Source organism: Entelurus aequoreus, linkage group LG20 (genome assembly GCF_033978785.1).
Source record: "Entelurus aequoreus isolate RoL-2023_Sb linkage group LG20, RoL_Eaeq_v1.1, whole genome shotgun sequence".
NCBI lineage: Eukaryota > Metazoa > Chordata > Actinopteri > Syngnathiformes > Syngnathidae > Entelurus > Entelurus aequoreus.
In genome coordinates, this window is record NC_084750.1 from 820,121 (window position 1) to 833,899 (window position 13,779).

At 37.6% G+C, this 13,779-nt stretch overlaps 1 protein-coding gene across 3 annotated transcripts; it reads right to left on the reverse strand.

Annotated features, from left to right (window-relative positions):
• Positions 1–1,875: 1,875 nt before the first annotated feature.
• Positions 1,876–12,325, reverse strand: LOC133635769 (zinc finger protein OZF-like). Of its 3 annotated transcripts, none has more exons than XM_062029046.1 (3): positions 12,198–12,308; positions 8,269–8,485; positions 1,876–3,962 (listed from the first exon to the last, which is right to left on the reverse strand). In XM_062029046.1, exons 2-3 carry the CDS (start codon positions 8,411–8,413, stop codon positions 2,527–2,529), a joined length of 1,581 nt encoding a protein of 526 aa, XP_061885030.1. In that variant the 5' UTR covers positions 8,414–8,485; positions 12,198–12,308; the 3' UTR covers positions 1,876–2,526. The 3 variants fall into 3 exon arrangements, with proteins under 3 accessions (XP_061885030.1, XP_061885032.1, XP_061885031.1); XM_062029048.1 differs by having other exon boundaries at positions 8,269–8,334; positions 12,198–12,304; XM_062029047.1 differs by lacking the exon at positions 8,269–8,485 and having other exon boundaries at positions 12,198–12,325.
• Between the last annotated feature and the right edge of the window lie 1,454 nt (positions 12,326–13,779).

Sequence of the window (13,779 nt, forward strand, 5' to 3'; positions counted from 1 at the left end):
TCCACTACTTGATGTCCATATCCTCCCCCCCACCCCCCTCCACACCCCTGATTGTAAATAATGTAAATAATTCAATGTGATTATCTTATGTGATGACTGTATTATGATGATAGTATATATGATAGTATATATCCGTATCATGAATCAATTTAAGTGGACCCCGACTTAAACAAGTTGAAAAACTTATTCGGGTGTTACCATTTAGTGGTCAATTGTACGGAATATGTACTTCACTGTGCAACCTACTAATAAAAGTCTCAATCAATCAATACACACATACAAACACGGGTACAGCACACTTTAGTCAAAAAACCAAACCCCAAAAATCAAAATTGCGCTCTAGCGCCTCCTAGGAAAAAACAACAACAAACTGCCTGTGGCTAGGAAGGTCGTAGAGACATGAAACAAAAACCTTTATGTAGGTCTCACTTAGACCTACAATTCATAATTTCACATCCTCGGGCAAAAACCAACAGGAAGTTGGCAATTTCCCATTTTAGACAAAAATGTACTAAAAACACTGCTTTTTACATCTTTGACCTCTAATTTGACCCCCTTAAAATACTTCAAAACTCACCAAAATTCTCACACACATCAGGTCTGGTGGAAATTGCGATCTAAAAAAAAACCGAACCCCAAAACTCAAAATTGTGCTCTACATAATTTTTGAATTAAACAGAGAAAAAAACTGCTCCTCAGAGGAAAACTCAGACAAAACTGCTTGTAACTTCCTGTAGGAACGTCTTAGAGACATGAAACAAACACCTCTATGTAGGTCTTTCCTAGACTTACATTTCATAGATTGACATCCTTCAGCAAAAATCAACAGGAAGTTTGCTATTCCTCCTTCAAAACAACATTTTTGTTACAACCGGTCACCAAACATCAAACGTTATCTCCTCCGAGGGCGTTTGTCGTTTCGGCTTCAAACTGCTACAGGAGAGAGATTGAACCCTTCTGATTAAAAGTTGTGGACGGCGTTTTGATACGTGCTACCGTTTTGATTTTACGAGCCTTCAAAGACCCGCAGCACTAAAGTTGCTCCGCTGCTGTGATTTTACGCGCCTTCAAAGAAAACAACCACCGTGCCGCAACACCTAGGGCAAAGACACAGACACAACTTCCTCTAACTCCCAGTACGAATATCGTACAGACACGAAACAAAAACCTCTATGTAGGTCTCACTCAGGACTACCACTGGACAAAAGTATTGGGACACCTAGGACTAGCACCTGCCAAAATGCGGACCCGACCAACGCTGCTTGCAGCTTTAATTATTATTGGCTTTTATCTAGTTTGCACTTTGTCTGTATTATTACTATTATCATTATTATCGACTCATTCTATTTTTTATTTTCCTATTTTAATGATGTTGGATCTGTGTTGTTGTTGTTGTTGTTAGGGACAGATGTTGTAAATTAGCTTTGGCTACAAACACTATGATGCATACATTGGATAACTGTTTCAGATGTCTATGTTTTTGTATCTGTCCCTATTTCAAATAAACCTCTATAATAATAATAAAAATTCTTCATCTTCATTACTGCTTGATTTAGCGCTCATCTTATTTTATCAACAGAGAACTTGATGGCTGGACATCAATAAACTGACACTAAACTTCAATAAAACAATACATCATTATTGAATGTTGTAAAATGTAAAACCCAAATGAAAAATACTATTGAAACAAATAAAGGTAATTACAATTTGAGGAGCTATTATAGACGATAAACTAAACCGAAAACTATATATAAATTTATAAGAAGAAAATGTAAAAAAAGACAGAATAGAATACATTCTCATCAAATATTAACTGCATTTATTGTACGCAAATTTTGTTCAAGCATACATTGCTTATTGCATAAAGGTGTGGGGACATATATATATAAAACATTCACAAAACAATATTCATATTGCAAAAGAGAGTAATAAAGATAATATAATCGATTATCTAAACCTAACAAATGATTCATAAAGCCACACACATTAAAAGTAAATTATCTTGTATAAAACACAACTACTCAAATGACGTGGCCCAGAAGATGTTTCAGATGTGAACCAGTAAAAATGAACTAAGAGGGATTTATATGTACTCAAAAGCAAAGGTATGAACAAATGTAAAACAAATATGTATACCATGTAAAGGAGTTCATTTACAGTTAGAAATGAAAAATAGAACACACACCATACATTTAAGAACACTATTATGAATAATTATAAAAGTGAATTATGAATATATATATATACCCATATTTGTTTTGTGCTATTTACTCTGTTTCGATTTGTTCTGTTCATTTTAAAAGAAAAGTACACAATGTTGTACTTTTAGCTGAACATAATCAATCATCTGAAATATGAATGGAACAAGCATATTAACAAGTTTGTGTTACACACACACACACACACACACACACACACACACACACACACACACACACACACACACACACACACACACACACACAAATGATGACACACATGTTATGTGCTGATGTTAAAAATTTCAAAAAGTTAAAGTTTGACAGTTTATTTGCTGCTGCTGTTCTCACCAGCACACGTGTGTTTCTTACACTGGTACTCATAAGAGAATCTTTCATCACACACACTGCAACTAAACACTTTCTCTCCTGTGTGTGTTCTCATGTGTGCTTTCAAATACTGACTTTGTATAAAACCTTTACCACAGGTTGAACAAGAAAAAGGTTTTTCTCCGGTGTGTGTATTCATGTGTTCTTTCAATGCAATTTTTTGTGCAAAACCTCTAGCGCATACTGAGCAGGAAAAAGGTTTTTCTCCGGTGTGTGTTCTCATGTGTATTTTTAAATAATGCCTTCGTACAAAATATTTACCGCAGGTCGAACAAGAAAAAGGTTTTTCTCCACTGTGTATTTTCATGTGTTCATTTAGCACATTTTTTTGGCCAAAAACTCTACCACATACTGAGCAGGAAAAAGGCTTTTCTCCAGTGTGTATTCTCATGTGTTGTTTCAAACTACTTTTTCGTGCCGAACCTTTACCACACACTGAGCACAAAAAAGGTTCCTCTCCAGTGTGGATTCTCATGTGTTCTTTTAAATTCTGTCTTTGTACATACTCCTTACCGCAGACTGAACAGGAAAAAGGTTTTTCTCCAGTGTGTATTCTCATGTGTACTTTCAAATTGTGACTCTGTACAAAACATTTACCACATACTGAGCAGGAAAAAGGTTTTTCTCCTGTGTGTATCTTCATGTGTTCTTTCAGCACATTTTTTTGGCCAAAACCTTTACCACATTTTGAGCAGGAAAACGGTTTTTCTCCAGTGTGTATTCTCATGTGTCTTTTCAAACTACCTCTGTGATTAAAAGTTTTGTCACAGTGAGAACATTTAAAGCGTGTGTTGTCAGTGTGACATGTCTTATCATCTTTAGAGTCTTCATCATCAGTGTCAGGAAAGTGTGACGTTGTGTCGTCACTATCTGATAGTGGAGCTAAGAGCTTGTCTGCTTGTGATCCTCCACAGTGGTCTCCATCAGCTTCTGTTGTCATGTGTTGAGTTGAGCTGCTGCTTGGAGACTCCGCCTCTTTCTTCTCCTCACTTTCACCTTTGACCTCATCATCTTCACTCTTCACAATCACACCAGTCAATGGCATCTTGGTGACATCAACCTCCTCCATTCCTTCAATATGCTCTCCCTCCTGACTGATGCCGTGTTCCTCCTCTTCCTCTTTAATGTGAGCAAATGTATGACTCCTCTTCCTCTGTGGTGGAAGGGAAAGCTGTGACTCATTTTCTTCCTTAATGTCAGGGGTCTGTGACTCCTCCTCCATATTGTAAGAAGTATGTGGCTCCTCCTCTTTAATGTGGGGTTGCTTTGGATCCTGCTCTTCCCCTTTAATGTGGGTGTACTGCAGCTCCTCCTCTTCCTGCTCCATCCTTGAGGTCCACTTGTGCTGCTCAGGAGGATGTTCTTCAAGGATGTCTACAGAACACAAAAAGACAGAAACATTCGTTAGAAAAGTTACATGAGACATTGTCCTGTACTAGCATATCTTCTGATAATGACTCCGACAAGAGTTGACATTCAAGATGCCATAACCATCAGGGAATAACAGTAGCAATAGAACAGGTCATGAAAAAACACAAAATAATGGCAACAGTGATAAAACATTACATACAAACAAGACAGCTACTCGTACACCCGGTGGAGAACAGAATAGGACAAAAAAAATTAAATCGACTTTTCAAAATCCTGAAGCCTGGCAAGCATATATTTGTAATAATGGCTCAAGTAGCAGTAGCGTGTAAAAACAAGTTTACTTTATATGTTTATTTGTGTTTCATTGTATCCATTAAACTATATTCAATTGTACTTACAATCTTACATGTCACAAATTCAAGCAGTTATTTTGAATACTCCGCTCCGAATACCTTCAGTAATTTCCGGGGATTGAGATCACAATGGGAACGCTTCTGCACTCTGACCATGTTATCAGATCAGTCATACTGAAAATATAGCAACATTGGAAATAAATGTGGTGTTTGTCATTCACAATCCTTTTGGAAGTTAAGAACACACATTCGTGCTTTTTTATGCATTAAAAATCGTAAATAAATTTTCTGAGAATCCTGTACTTCAGCTGAAGCTATTTGTGTATTTTTTTTGCATTTTAAACCATTTTGCTGGCAGTTGTTGCTGAAATCTTTGCTGGTCTACGTGACCGTGGTTTTCCCTCATTTTCCGCTTTTTAGTAAACATTTCAACACTACTGATTGGTATTCTCAATTCCTTGGATATCTGTTGTCTTCCCCTTTCCTGTTTTATGCAGTTCAATTACCTTATCTCACAGATCCTTTGACAACTATTTTGCTTTCCCCATGACTCAGAATCCAAAGATGTTTGTGCAGCTCTGGATGTAAGATGCAATGGTCTGTCAGAAGCCCAGTAACTTACTGACCTATTATACACACACTAATTACAGACAAACTGGTCACAGGTTAATGGGAACCTTGATTAGTCATACAAACCTCTTTGTGTCGAGTGTTGTGCATGTTATCAGGTCAAAGTCAATGGGGTACCAAAACATTTGTTTCGGGTCATTTGGGTACTTTTTTGTCATTTTGATTAAAAAAAAAAAGTAAACACAGTTGGTTGCCAATAAATAGTTTCACCCAACCATGAACCTTGAAGTGGAATAAAGGCTTTTGTGTTATCATTCATATTCTCTGAAGAATGGCTAATAAATCATCAATGTTCCCAGGGTATGTAAACCTTTGAGCACAACTGTGTATATATATATATATATATATATATATATATATATATATATATATATATATATATATATATATATATATATATATATATATATATATATATATATATATGTCTTAATTAGATTATCCCAAAAATAGTGCTCGATACCGTGGTAGAGCGTAATATGTATGTGTGGGAAAAAATCACAAGACTATTTCATCTCTACAGGCCTGTTTCATGAGGGATTTCCTCAATCCTCAGGAGATTAATCTCCTGAGGATTGAGGAAATCCCTCATGAAACAGGCCTGTAGAGATGAAATAGTCTTGTGATTTTTTCCCACACATACATATATATATATATATATATATATATATATATATATATATATATATATATATATATATATATATATATATATATATATATATATATATATATATATATATATATATACAGAACTTATTTTCCCACTCTACTTGTACTTTAAGGAAACATATTTAATAAATAAATGTTTATTTTTGCTACATTTGAACTTATGTTTTACTTTTGTAGCTGTATGTAGAAATGGGCCGAATAAAGTTGGAGGTGTTTGCATCAGCTCTGTGCTACGTTAAAAAGAAAACTGCACCTTTTTTAATTTATTTTGCCTATCATTCACAATCCTGATGAGAGACAAGAACACATATGTACAGTGGTATGTGTTATGACGTGCAGTAGGGCTGGGCGGTATACCGGTAGTATAGTTAATACCGGTATATTTTAGAAAGCGGTATATATTTGATGTTACGGCCGCCTCTGCACCTGACGGTCGAAGCACGGGGCGTCCTTTATGGCTCAACCCCGGCCCTTGCGTGTTTACGGAGGCTTCTCTGATACACAACGTCGCAGCACACCAAATTAAAAAAAATTTTTTTTTTAAACATGGCGGCGCCGTGCCGACTTCTCGACTCCCGAGTGATGCAATGTTTTGATCAGCAACTGCATTTGGCGATTGGTGAGTGACTACAGTTTTATTTACACATACACCAATTTGCTTCAGAACATATGTGTCTCCTTAGCCACTTTATCACTTATCTCATCTGTTTTATGTTGGCCACTTCTGTTAGCGACTTAGCACAAAATAGATACTCTCTGCTGCTTGCTCGGTGTGTCAAATTTGTAGCTGCAACTCGGTTTAAAAGTGCCTCTCCCCACAGCCCTTGCAGACTAAGCTACTGTCATGTAGCGGCAGGGTGGCTGAAAAGTACTTTTAAATTTCACCGCAGTGAGCGAGTAGAAGCTCCATCTATCCTCACGCACAAGCGTGAAGCTATAAATCTAACATAGATGAACAAAATGAAGGAAAACTGCTTCAACATAGTAACGGCTAAGTAATTACTTTATAAGAATAAACAACTGTTACGTTACTACTTACAACAAAGAAAAATCAGTAATACTCTCAACACAGGTTATCTTGCTGTAAAACACTTAGGCAACCTTAAAAGTTAACTGGACTTACTTTGGAATGTTGCCTATTGTTCACAATCATTATGAAAGACATGACAATGGATGGATTTTTTTTTAATGCATTCTAATTATAAAATAAATCCGATCAAAAGTGCCCCAACTTGTTGGCTTACCCACTCAGATGTCTCATGTCCAGGTGAGATGCATGATTTATGATATACAATAAACATATACATGGAGCAGGGAAGCAATGAAACCGCAGACCACTCAAAGAAGTAAACATAGCGACAAACAGATGTGATCACGTGGCCACTACATATATTTTGTCTGCGTTAGCGCTTCTAATAATATCACTAATATTTGGTTAATATTCAAGTCACAAAATGTAAATAGAGTATTGTTGGCACTTTTTGAATGGTTATTTATCAGATTTTATGGGCGGAATAATGGAGCTCCCATTTGCTCTGCTGTAAGCGGACTTTTATTTACATTTAATAATCAGAATGCATTTTAAAAAATCCATCCGTCATGTCTTTCATAAAGATTGTGAACGATAGGCAAAATTCCTAAAAAATGTGCAGTTCCCCTTTAAGCACGTTTTTAAGATACCGGTATAAACCGTATACCGCCATTCAGACTAAATATACTGCGGTATCAGCTTTGATCTGTATCGCCCAGCCCTAGGATAAATAAAGTCTATTCTATTCTCAAACACTTCCACACGCTGTCCTCCATGTAAGTGTGCTGTCATTTTAAATATAATGTACATATGATTGTACATGTAATATATCACTATATTGAGGTTAAATATACATTACACATGATTGTATAGTGTTATATATCACTGTATTGATGTTAAATATAAAGTACACATGATTGACCTACTTAGTGGTTAGGGTGTACGCCCTAAAATCGGTAGGTTGTGAGTTCAAAACCCGGCCGAGTCATACCAAAGACTATAAAAATGGGACCCATTACCTCCCTGCTTGGCATTCAGCATCAAGGGTTGGAATTGGGGGTTAAATCACCAAAAATGATTCCCGGGCGCGGCCACCGCTGCTGCTCACTACTTTCCTCACCTCCGAGGGGGTGATCAAGGGTGAGGGGTCAAATGCAGAGAATAATTTCGCCACACCTCGTGTGTGTGACATCATTGGTACTTTAACTTTTTAACTTTAAAGGCCTACTGGAACCCACTACTACCGACCACGCAGTCTGATAGTTTATATATCAATGATGAAATCTTAACATTGCAACACATGCCGATACGGCCGGGTTAACTTATAAAGTGACATTTTAAATCTCCCGGGAAATATCCGGCTGAAACGTCGCGGTATGATGACGTATGCGCGTGACATAGTCAGTTTAACGGAAGTTATGGTACCCCGTAGAATCCTATACAAAAAGCTCTGTTTTCATTTTATAATTCCACAGTATTCTGGACATCTTTTGCAATTTGTTTAATGAACAATGAAGGCTGCAAAGAAGAAAGTTGTAGGTGGGATCGGTGTATTAGCAGCGGACTACAGCAACACAACCAGGAGGACTTTGTTGGAGAGCAGACGCGCTAGCCGCGACCTCACCTTGACTTCCTACGTCTCCGGGCCGCCAAACGCATCGGGTGAAGTCCTTCGTCCTTCCGTCGATCGCTGGAACGCAGGTGAGCATGGGTGTTGATGAGCAGATGAGGGCTGGCTGGCGTAGGTGGAGAGCTAATGTTTTTAGCATAGCTCTGTAAGGTCCGGTTGCTAAGTTAGCTTCAATGGCGTCATTAGCACAGCATTGTTAACCTTCGCCAGCCTGGAAAGCATTAACCGTGTAGTTACATGTCCACGGTTTAATAGTATTGTTGATTTTGTATCTATCCTTCCAGTCAGGGGTTTATTTTTTTTGTTTCTATATGCAGTTAAAGCATGATGCTATCACGTTAGCTCGTAGCTAAAGCGTTTCGCCGATGTATTGTCGTGGAGATAAAAGGCACTGAATGTCCATTTCGCGTTCTCGACTATCATTTTCAACAGGATATAGTATCCGAGGTGGTTTAAAATACAAATCCGTGATCCACAATAGAAAAAGGAGAGAGTGTGTAATCCAATGAGTCAGCTTGTACCTAAGTTATGGTCAGAGCGAAAAAAAATATGTATTTCACTGCATTCTAGTCCGTCACTCTAACGTTCCTCATCCACGAATCTTTCATCCTCGCTCAAATTAATGGGGTAATGGTCCGAATAGCTCTAGCTGCGTTGAAAACAATAGGAAAATATGAGGGAGTGAACAACTGACAACGTCACGCTACTTCCGGTAGGGGCAAGGTTTTTTTTTATCAGAGACCAAAAGTTGCGAACTTTATCGACGTTGTTCTCTAATAAATTCTTTCAGCAAAAATATGGCAATATGACACATAGAATAGATCTGCTATTCCCGTTTAAATAAAAAAAAATTCATTTCAGTAGGCCTTTAACTTTATTGTACATGTAATATATCACTATATTGATGTTAAATATAAAGTACACTTGATTGTAGATGTAATATATCATTATACTGATGTTAAATGTAAAATCATGTGTACTTTGTATTTAATATCAGTATAGTGATATATTTCATCTACAATAATGTGTACTTTATATGTAATATACCACTATATTGATGTTAAACATAAAGTACACATGATTGTACATTTAGTATATCACTATATTGATGTTATACAATACACATGATTGTACATGTAATATATCACTATCGGTATATTGATTTTAAATTGAATTTACACTAGGTCTGCAACAATTTGTCGACAATAGTCGTGATGTCATCACTCATGTTTTTCCGGGTGGAAGCTGCCACTCGCAAAAACATAGCACACAACCTTTGCCGCATCACTACTACGCAGGGTTAGACTTTTTTAGGCCTATGTCATGCTACTCAAGAAGATTTAGAGGGGGAAGATAGAGTTCGACTTAATGCAGCAGCAGAAACAAGTTGTAGATAAAATGGAGCAAAAGTACAGAACCATGGAACTATGTACCTAGTAAAAGAGAGACATGGAAGAAAAGATGTGTTACAACTTGAACTACTACGGGGGAATAATGAACAACAATCCAATGAAGCGATAATCATGACATCCCACAATTGCTTGTATTTCTGACACTTGACTTCTTCCCGGAAGTGAAAAGCAGTGGTGGTCAACCAAGCTAAGATGGCTGTTGTACATAAAACAGTGCACAAACTATCTGAGTATGCAAGGGGCCTAGATCTTCCTGCAAAAAGAAGATATGAGGAAAAAATCAAACTATGCAATGGAATAGATCCCTATACTTTATCAAAAAAAGATTTGTCAAGTGGTATTAAGGATTTTTCGTCTGTCACATTCCCAGGCAAATGGAACTATTGTGCTCCAAAAGTCATTCTACACGACAGTTGGAGGTCTACAACTTCTTTGTGTGTGGCTGGGTCAAGGACATTGGTATCAAGACTCTCCTGGATATGTATCCATTGTTTTTGCTCGAGTAAGGTTGCATTTCATGATTTGATTTCACGTCTACTGCCATGTTTGTTGTTGTTGTTGTTGCATGTACCATTTACAAGTAGCGTGTTTTTATCAAAATATAACTATAAATGGCAACATTGTGTATGTGCTGAAAGATTCATTTAGGATTGTTTATCAAAATATAACTATAGATGTCAACATTGTGTGTGTGCTGAAAGATTCATTTATGATTGTTTATCAAAATATAACTATAGATGTTAACATTGTGTATGTGCTGTAAGATTAAATCAGGATTGTTTATCAAAATATAACAATATATTGATTGATTGATTGATTGAATAGATGTCAACATTGTGTATGTGCTGAAAGTATAATTTATGATTGTTTATCAAAATATAACTGTAGATGTCAACACTGTATGTGCTAAAAGATTCATTTAGGATTGTTGTATTTTAGGTTTTTCTCACATTTTTTTCTTTTATTAAGACTCGCCAAGTTGGTGGTTTTCGAAACACTCATAGCAAACATGTGTTTAAGAAATACAAAATAATATCAAGATAATACTTAAATGGGAAATAATAAACGTTTTAAGTATATCAAACAACAAAATGATCACTGCAAACTCATGCATTCTTCCACTCTGCTCCCTCGGACAGGAGTGTGAGCTGCATGGTGTTTCAAAAAATGTTGCACTCTTCCGCCCTTTTTGATTACCTCTCTAGCAACTGTGAAAAAAAAAACATTTATCCTTTCGCTATTTCAACAATTCGTACAGCCGAATACAACAAGCAGAGGGCTTTTTTTTTTTTGAAAAAGGCGAAATGGCGCCTTGTACCCATTGAGACCAGGCGTTGGCTTGACCGCCAAGCATATAAATGGGAGAGGCGTAAGTCGGACATGATGTCATTAAAATCCAAGCAATACCCAGTTTGTGGACAAGGAGAGATACAGCCACCAAAGCACAAATCACTATATTACCTATGATTACTATTAATGTATTCCATCCCATCTATCCATTTCCTACCGCTTGTCCCTTTCGGGGTGGCGGGGGGTGCTGGAGCCTATCTCAGCTGCATTCGGGTGAAAGGAGGGGTACACCCTGGACAAGTCGCCACCTCATCGGAGGGCCAACACAGATAGACAGACGACATTCACACACCAGGGCCAATTTAGTGCTGCCAATCAACCTATCCCCAGGTGCATGTTTTTGGAGGTGGAAGGAAGCCGGAGTACCCGGAGGGAACCCACGCAGTCACGGAGATAACATGCAAACTCCACACAGAAAGATCCCGAGCCCGGGATTGAACTCAGGACCTTCGTATTGTGAAGCACATGCTGCCCCTGATTTATTGTTCAAAGTAATCTACCTAACACTGGTTACCCCGAAGGGACAAGCGGTAGAAAATGGATAGATGGATGGATGGTGAAAACACAAAAGATCATAAAACAAAAATCCAGCATAGCTGGATCTTGACTAATTGTCAGGTATGGGTCGTTACCCAGTAGGGAAAATATAGGGAGGAAAAGAGTAACATAACATGCAAAATACAGGGGAATAGAACAAGACAGGAACGTAACGTGACAATATGTTAAAGTAAACTGTTTATGTAGCATTAACTTCAATATAATCATTAAATACAGAAGGTTCTGTAGCTCCAAGTGGGTTTTAATTGAAACGGGCCCAAATGGCTCTTTTGATGCACAGGGTTACCGACCCCTGCTCTAAACTATCCTCAAGTAAGACTGTCAAATTTTAAGTCACATAAATAAAAGGTTCGTACATGTAGGTCAGAGCCAAAGAAAACGTAATCATTATTTCTATGCTGTGTGTGTTTACAAAATAATATGTTTTGCGAACGTCCGCAGCCACTTTAAACAGAGCCACGGCCTCGCAAACAAAGGACTTGTCAAACAAAGTTATTAACTGGACATTTCACATCTACACACAGCACATAGCTCGTCAAACTTGTCATAAAATGTTCCGTTTCGTGAAAATAAACATTTGTGTGATTTTCAACGTGTACCAACCTGAAAAGCAGGTAAATATTAACACAGGAATGATGCACCGTAGCTGTTCTTTCTTCGTTCAGCATCTGTCTTGCTAGGAGGCGGAAGTGTCCTCCAACAAAAGAGTCCGGCGCGGGCAGCGGTTGCTAATACTTTGTTCCCGTAATAATCTCTGAAAAATAAAATACTCCACTGTTTAAATAAATGACCATCAGTTATCAACAGTCATACATTCTCAAAATTGAAATGGTGGTTTAGTTTTGAGCGTACCATATTAACGTATCATTCACACATACTGACCGAACCCGCCATTAAAAGTAATTGTTCGGAAAATCCATCCTTTTATTGCCGCAGGTTGGAGAAACAGGAATCTTCCAAGTGGTTCGAGAAGGTAATTCTTCACAGTTGATGGCACATTGCCATAAAACAAAAAAAGTTAGCCAGGCACTTCTTACCTTTTCAGACGAGATTGAACGTTGTGTACTGACTTGTTCTGGTTAAAGCAGGGGTGTCCAAAGTGCGGCCCGGGGGCCAGTTTCGGCCCACCGAATGTTTTCTATTGGCCCTCGACCAAAAATGTAATGAGTTCATTATTATCGAGACGTTATTAGTAATGCTGTCAAACCATACACTTTTAAAATCAGATTAGTCACACTTTTAAAATTGGATTAATCATAACTACTTAATCACAACTACTCGCTTGCATGATTTCATTTAACTTCAAATTGAAATTCAATTAAAAAGGCCTCAATACTTGGTCACAAATGTAATTTAATTGTTAGAGTCTGTTTACGGTAAAGGAGCAAAATAAACTGTGTGATTAATCTGCGTATTTACATGATTAATGCAATGTTTTTTGTAATCGATCGCATGAGTTAACTCGTTATTTTTGACAGGCCTCGTTAGACGACACTTATTTTCTTTGTCACCTACAACACAAAGCTGACAGGGATGTTTTGTTCAGCTAGCTTAGCATATATTTACATACACTGGTTGGCTTTTAGCATCTTTAGCGAACAAAATGTGTCAAAAATGGCCCCCGCAGCCTTCCATTGTACTGAATGCGGCCCTCGCCGGTAAAAATTTGGACACCCCTGGGTTAAAGCAAAGTTTCATACATTGAGTTTCATATTCAAACATGTTGTCTTTCGGACTGCGAGCTAGCAAACTAAACTAACGAGCATACTAAGAAAAATCCCTCAGATTGTTTTAGGTAAAACCACTTTTTGTATCTATTAATATTGATTTATTTTAATTTACTTTATTTCTTTTGTCTTATATATTTGTCACTTACCTTACTGTCTTTAACGTTTTTGTTTAAATATAAATATTGATTGCCCAACCTTGTGAATATTTGGAATAATGTAAAGCAGGGGTGTCAAAGTCAAGGCCCGCGGGCCAGATCCAGCCCGCGAATGAATTATCTATGGCCTCCAGGTTGATATTTGATTAGTATTAGAACCGGCCCGCAGGCCACAACCGCCTGCTGCTGTTTTGCATGCGCCAATACTCCATCAGTGTTGGCGCTAGGAATTTTCAAAATGGGGTCCCAGGGACCCATCAAGTCATTAAAATTGGGTCCCACAGTAAATTTTGGGGGTCC

What these genes read in the sequence shown, in the direction of transcription:
- LOC133635769 (XM_062029046.1), bottom strand. Translation starts at nt 8,413, where the DNA reads ATGCTAAAAACATTAGCTCTCCACCTACGCCAGCCAGCCCTCATCTGC. An exon ending in CGGAGACGTAGGAAGTCAAG is followed by an intron (nt 3,963 to 8,268) that starts GTGAGGTCGCGG and finishes TGTGTTCTGTAG; the next exon opens with ACATCCTTGAAGAACATCCT.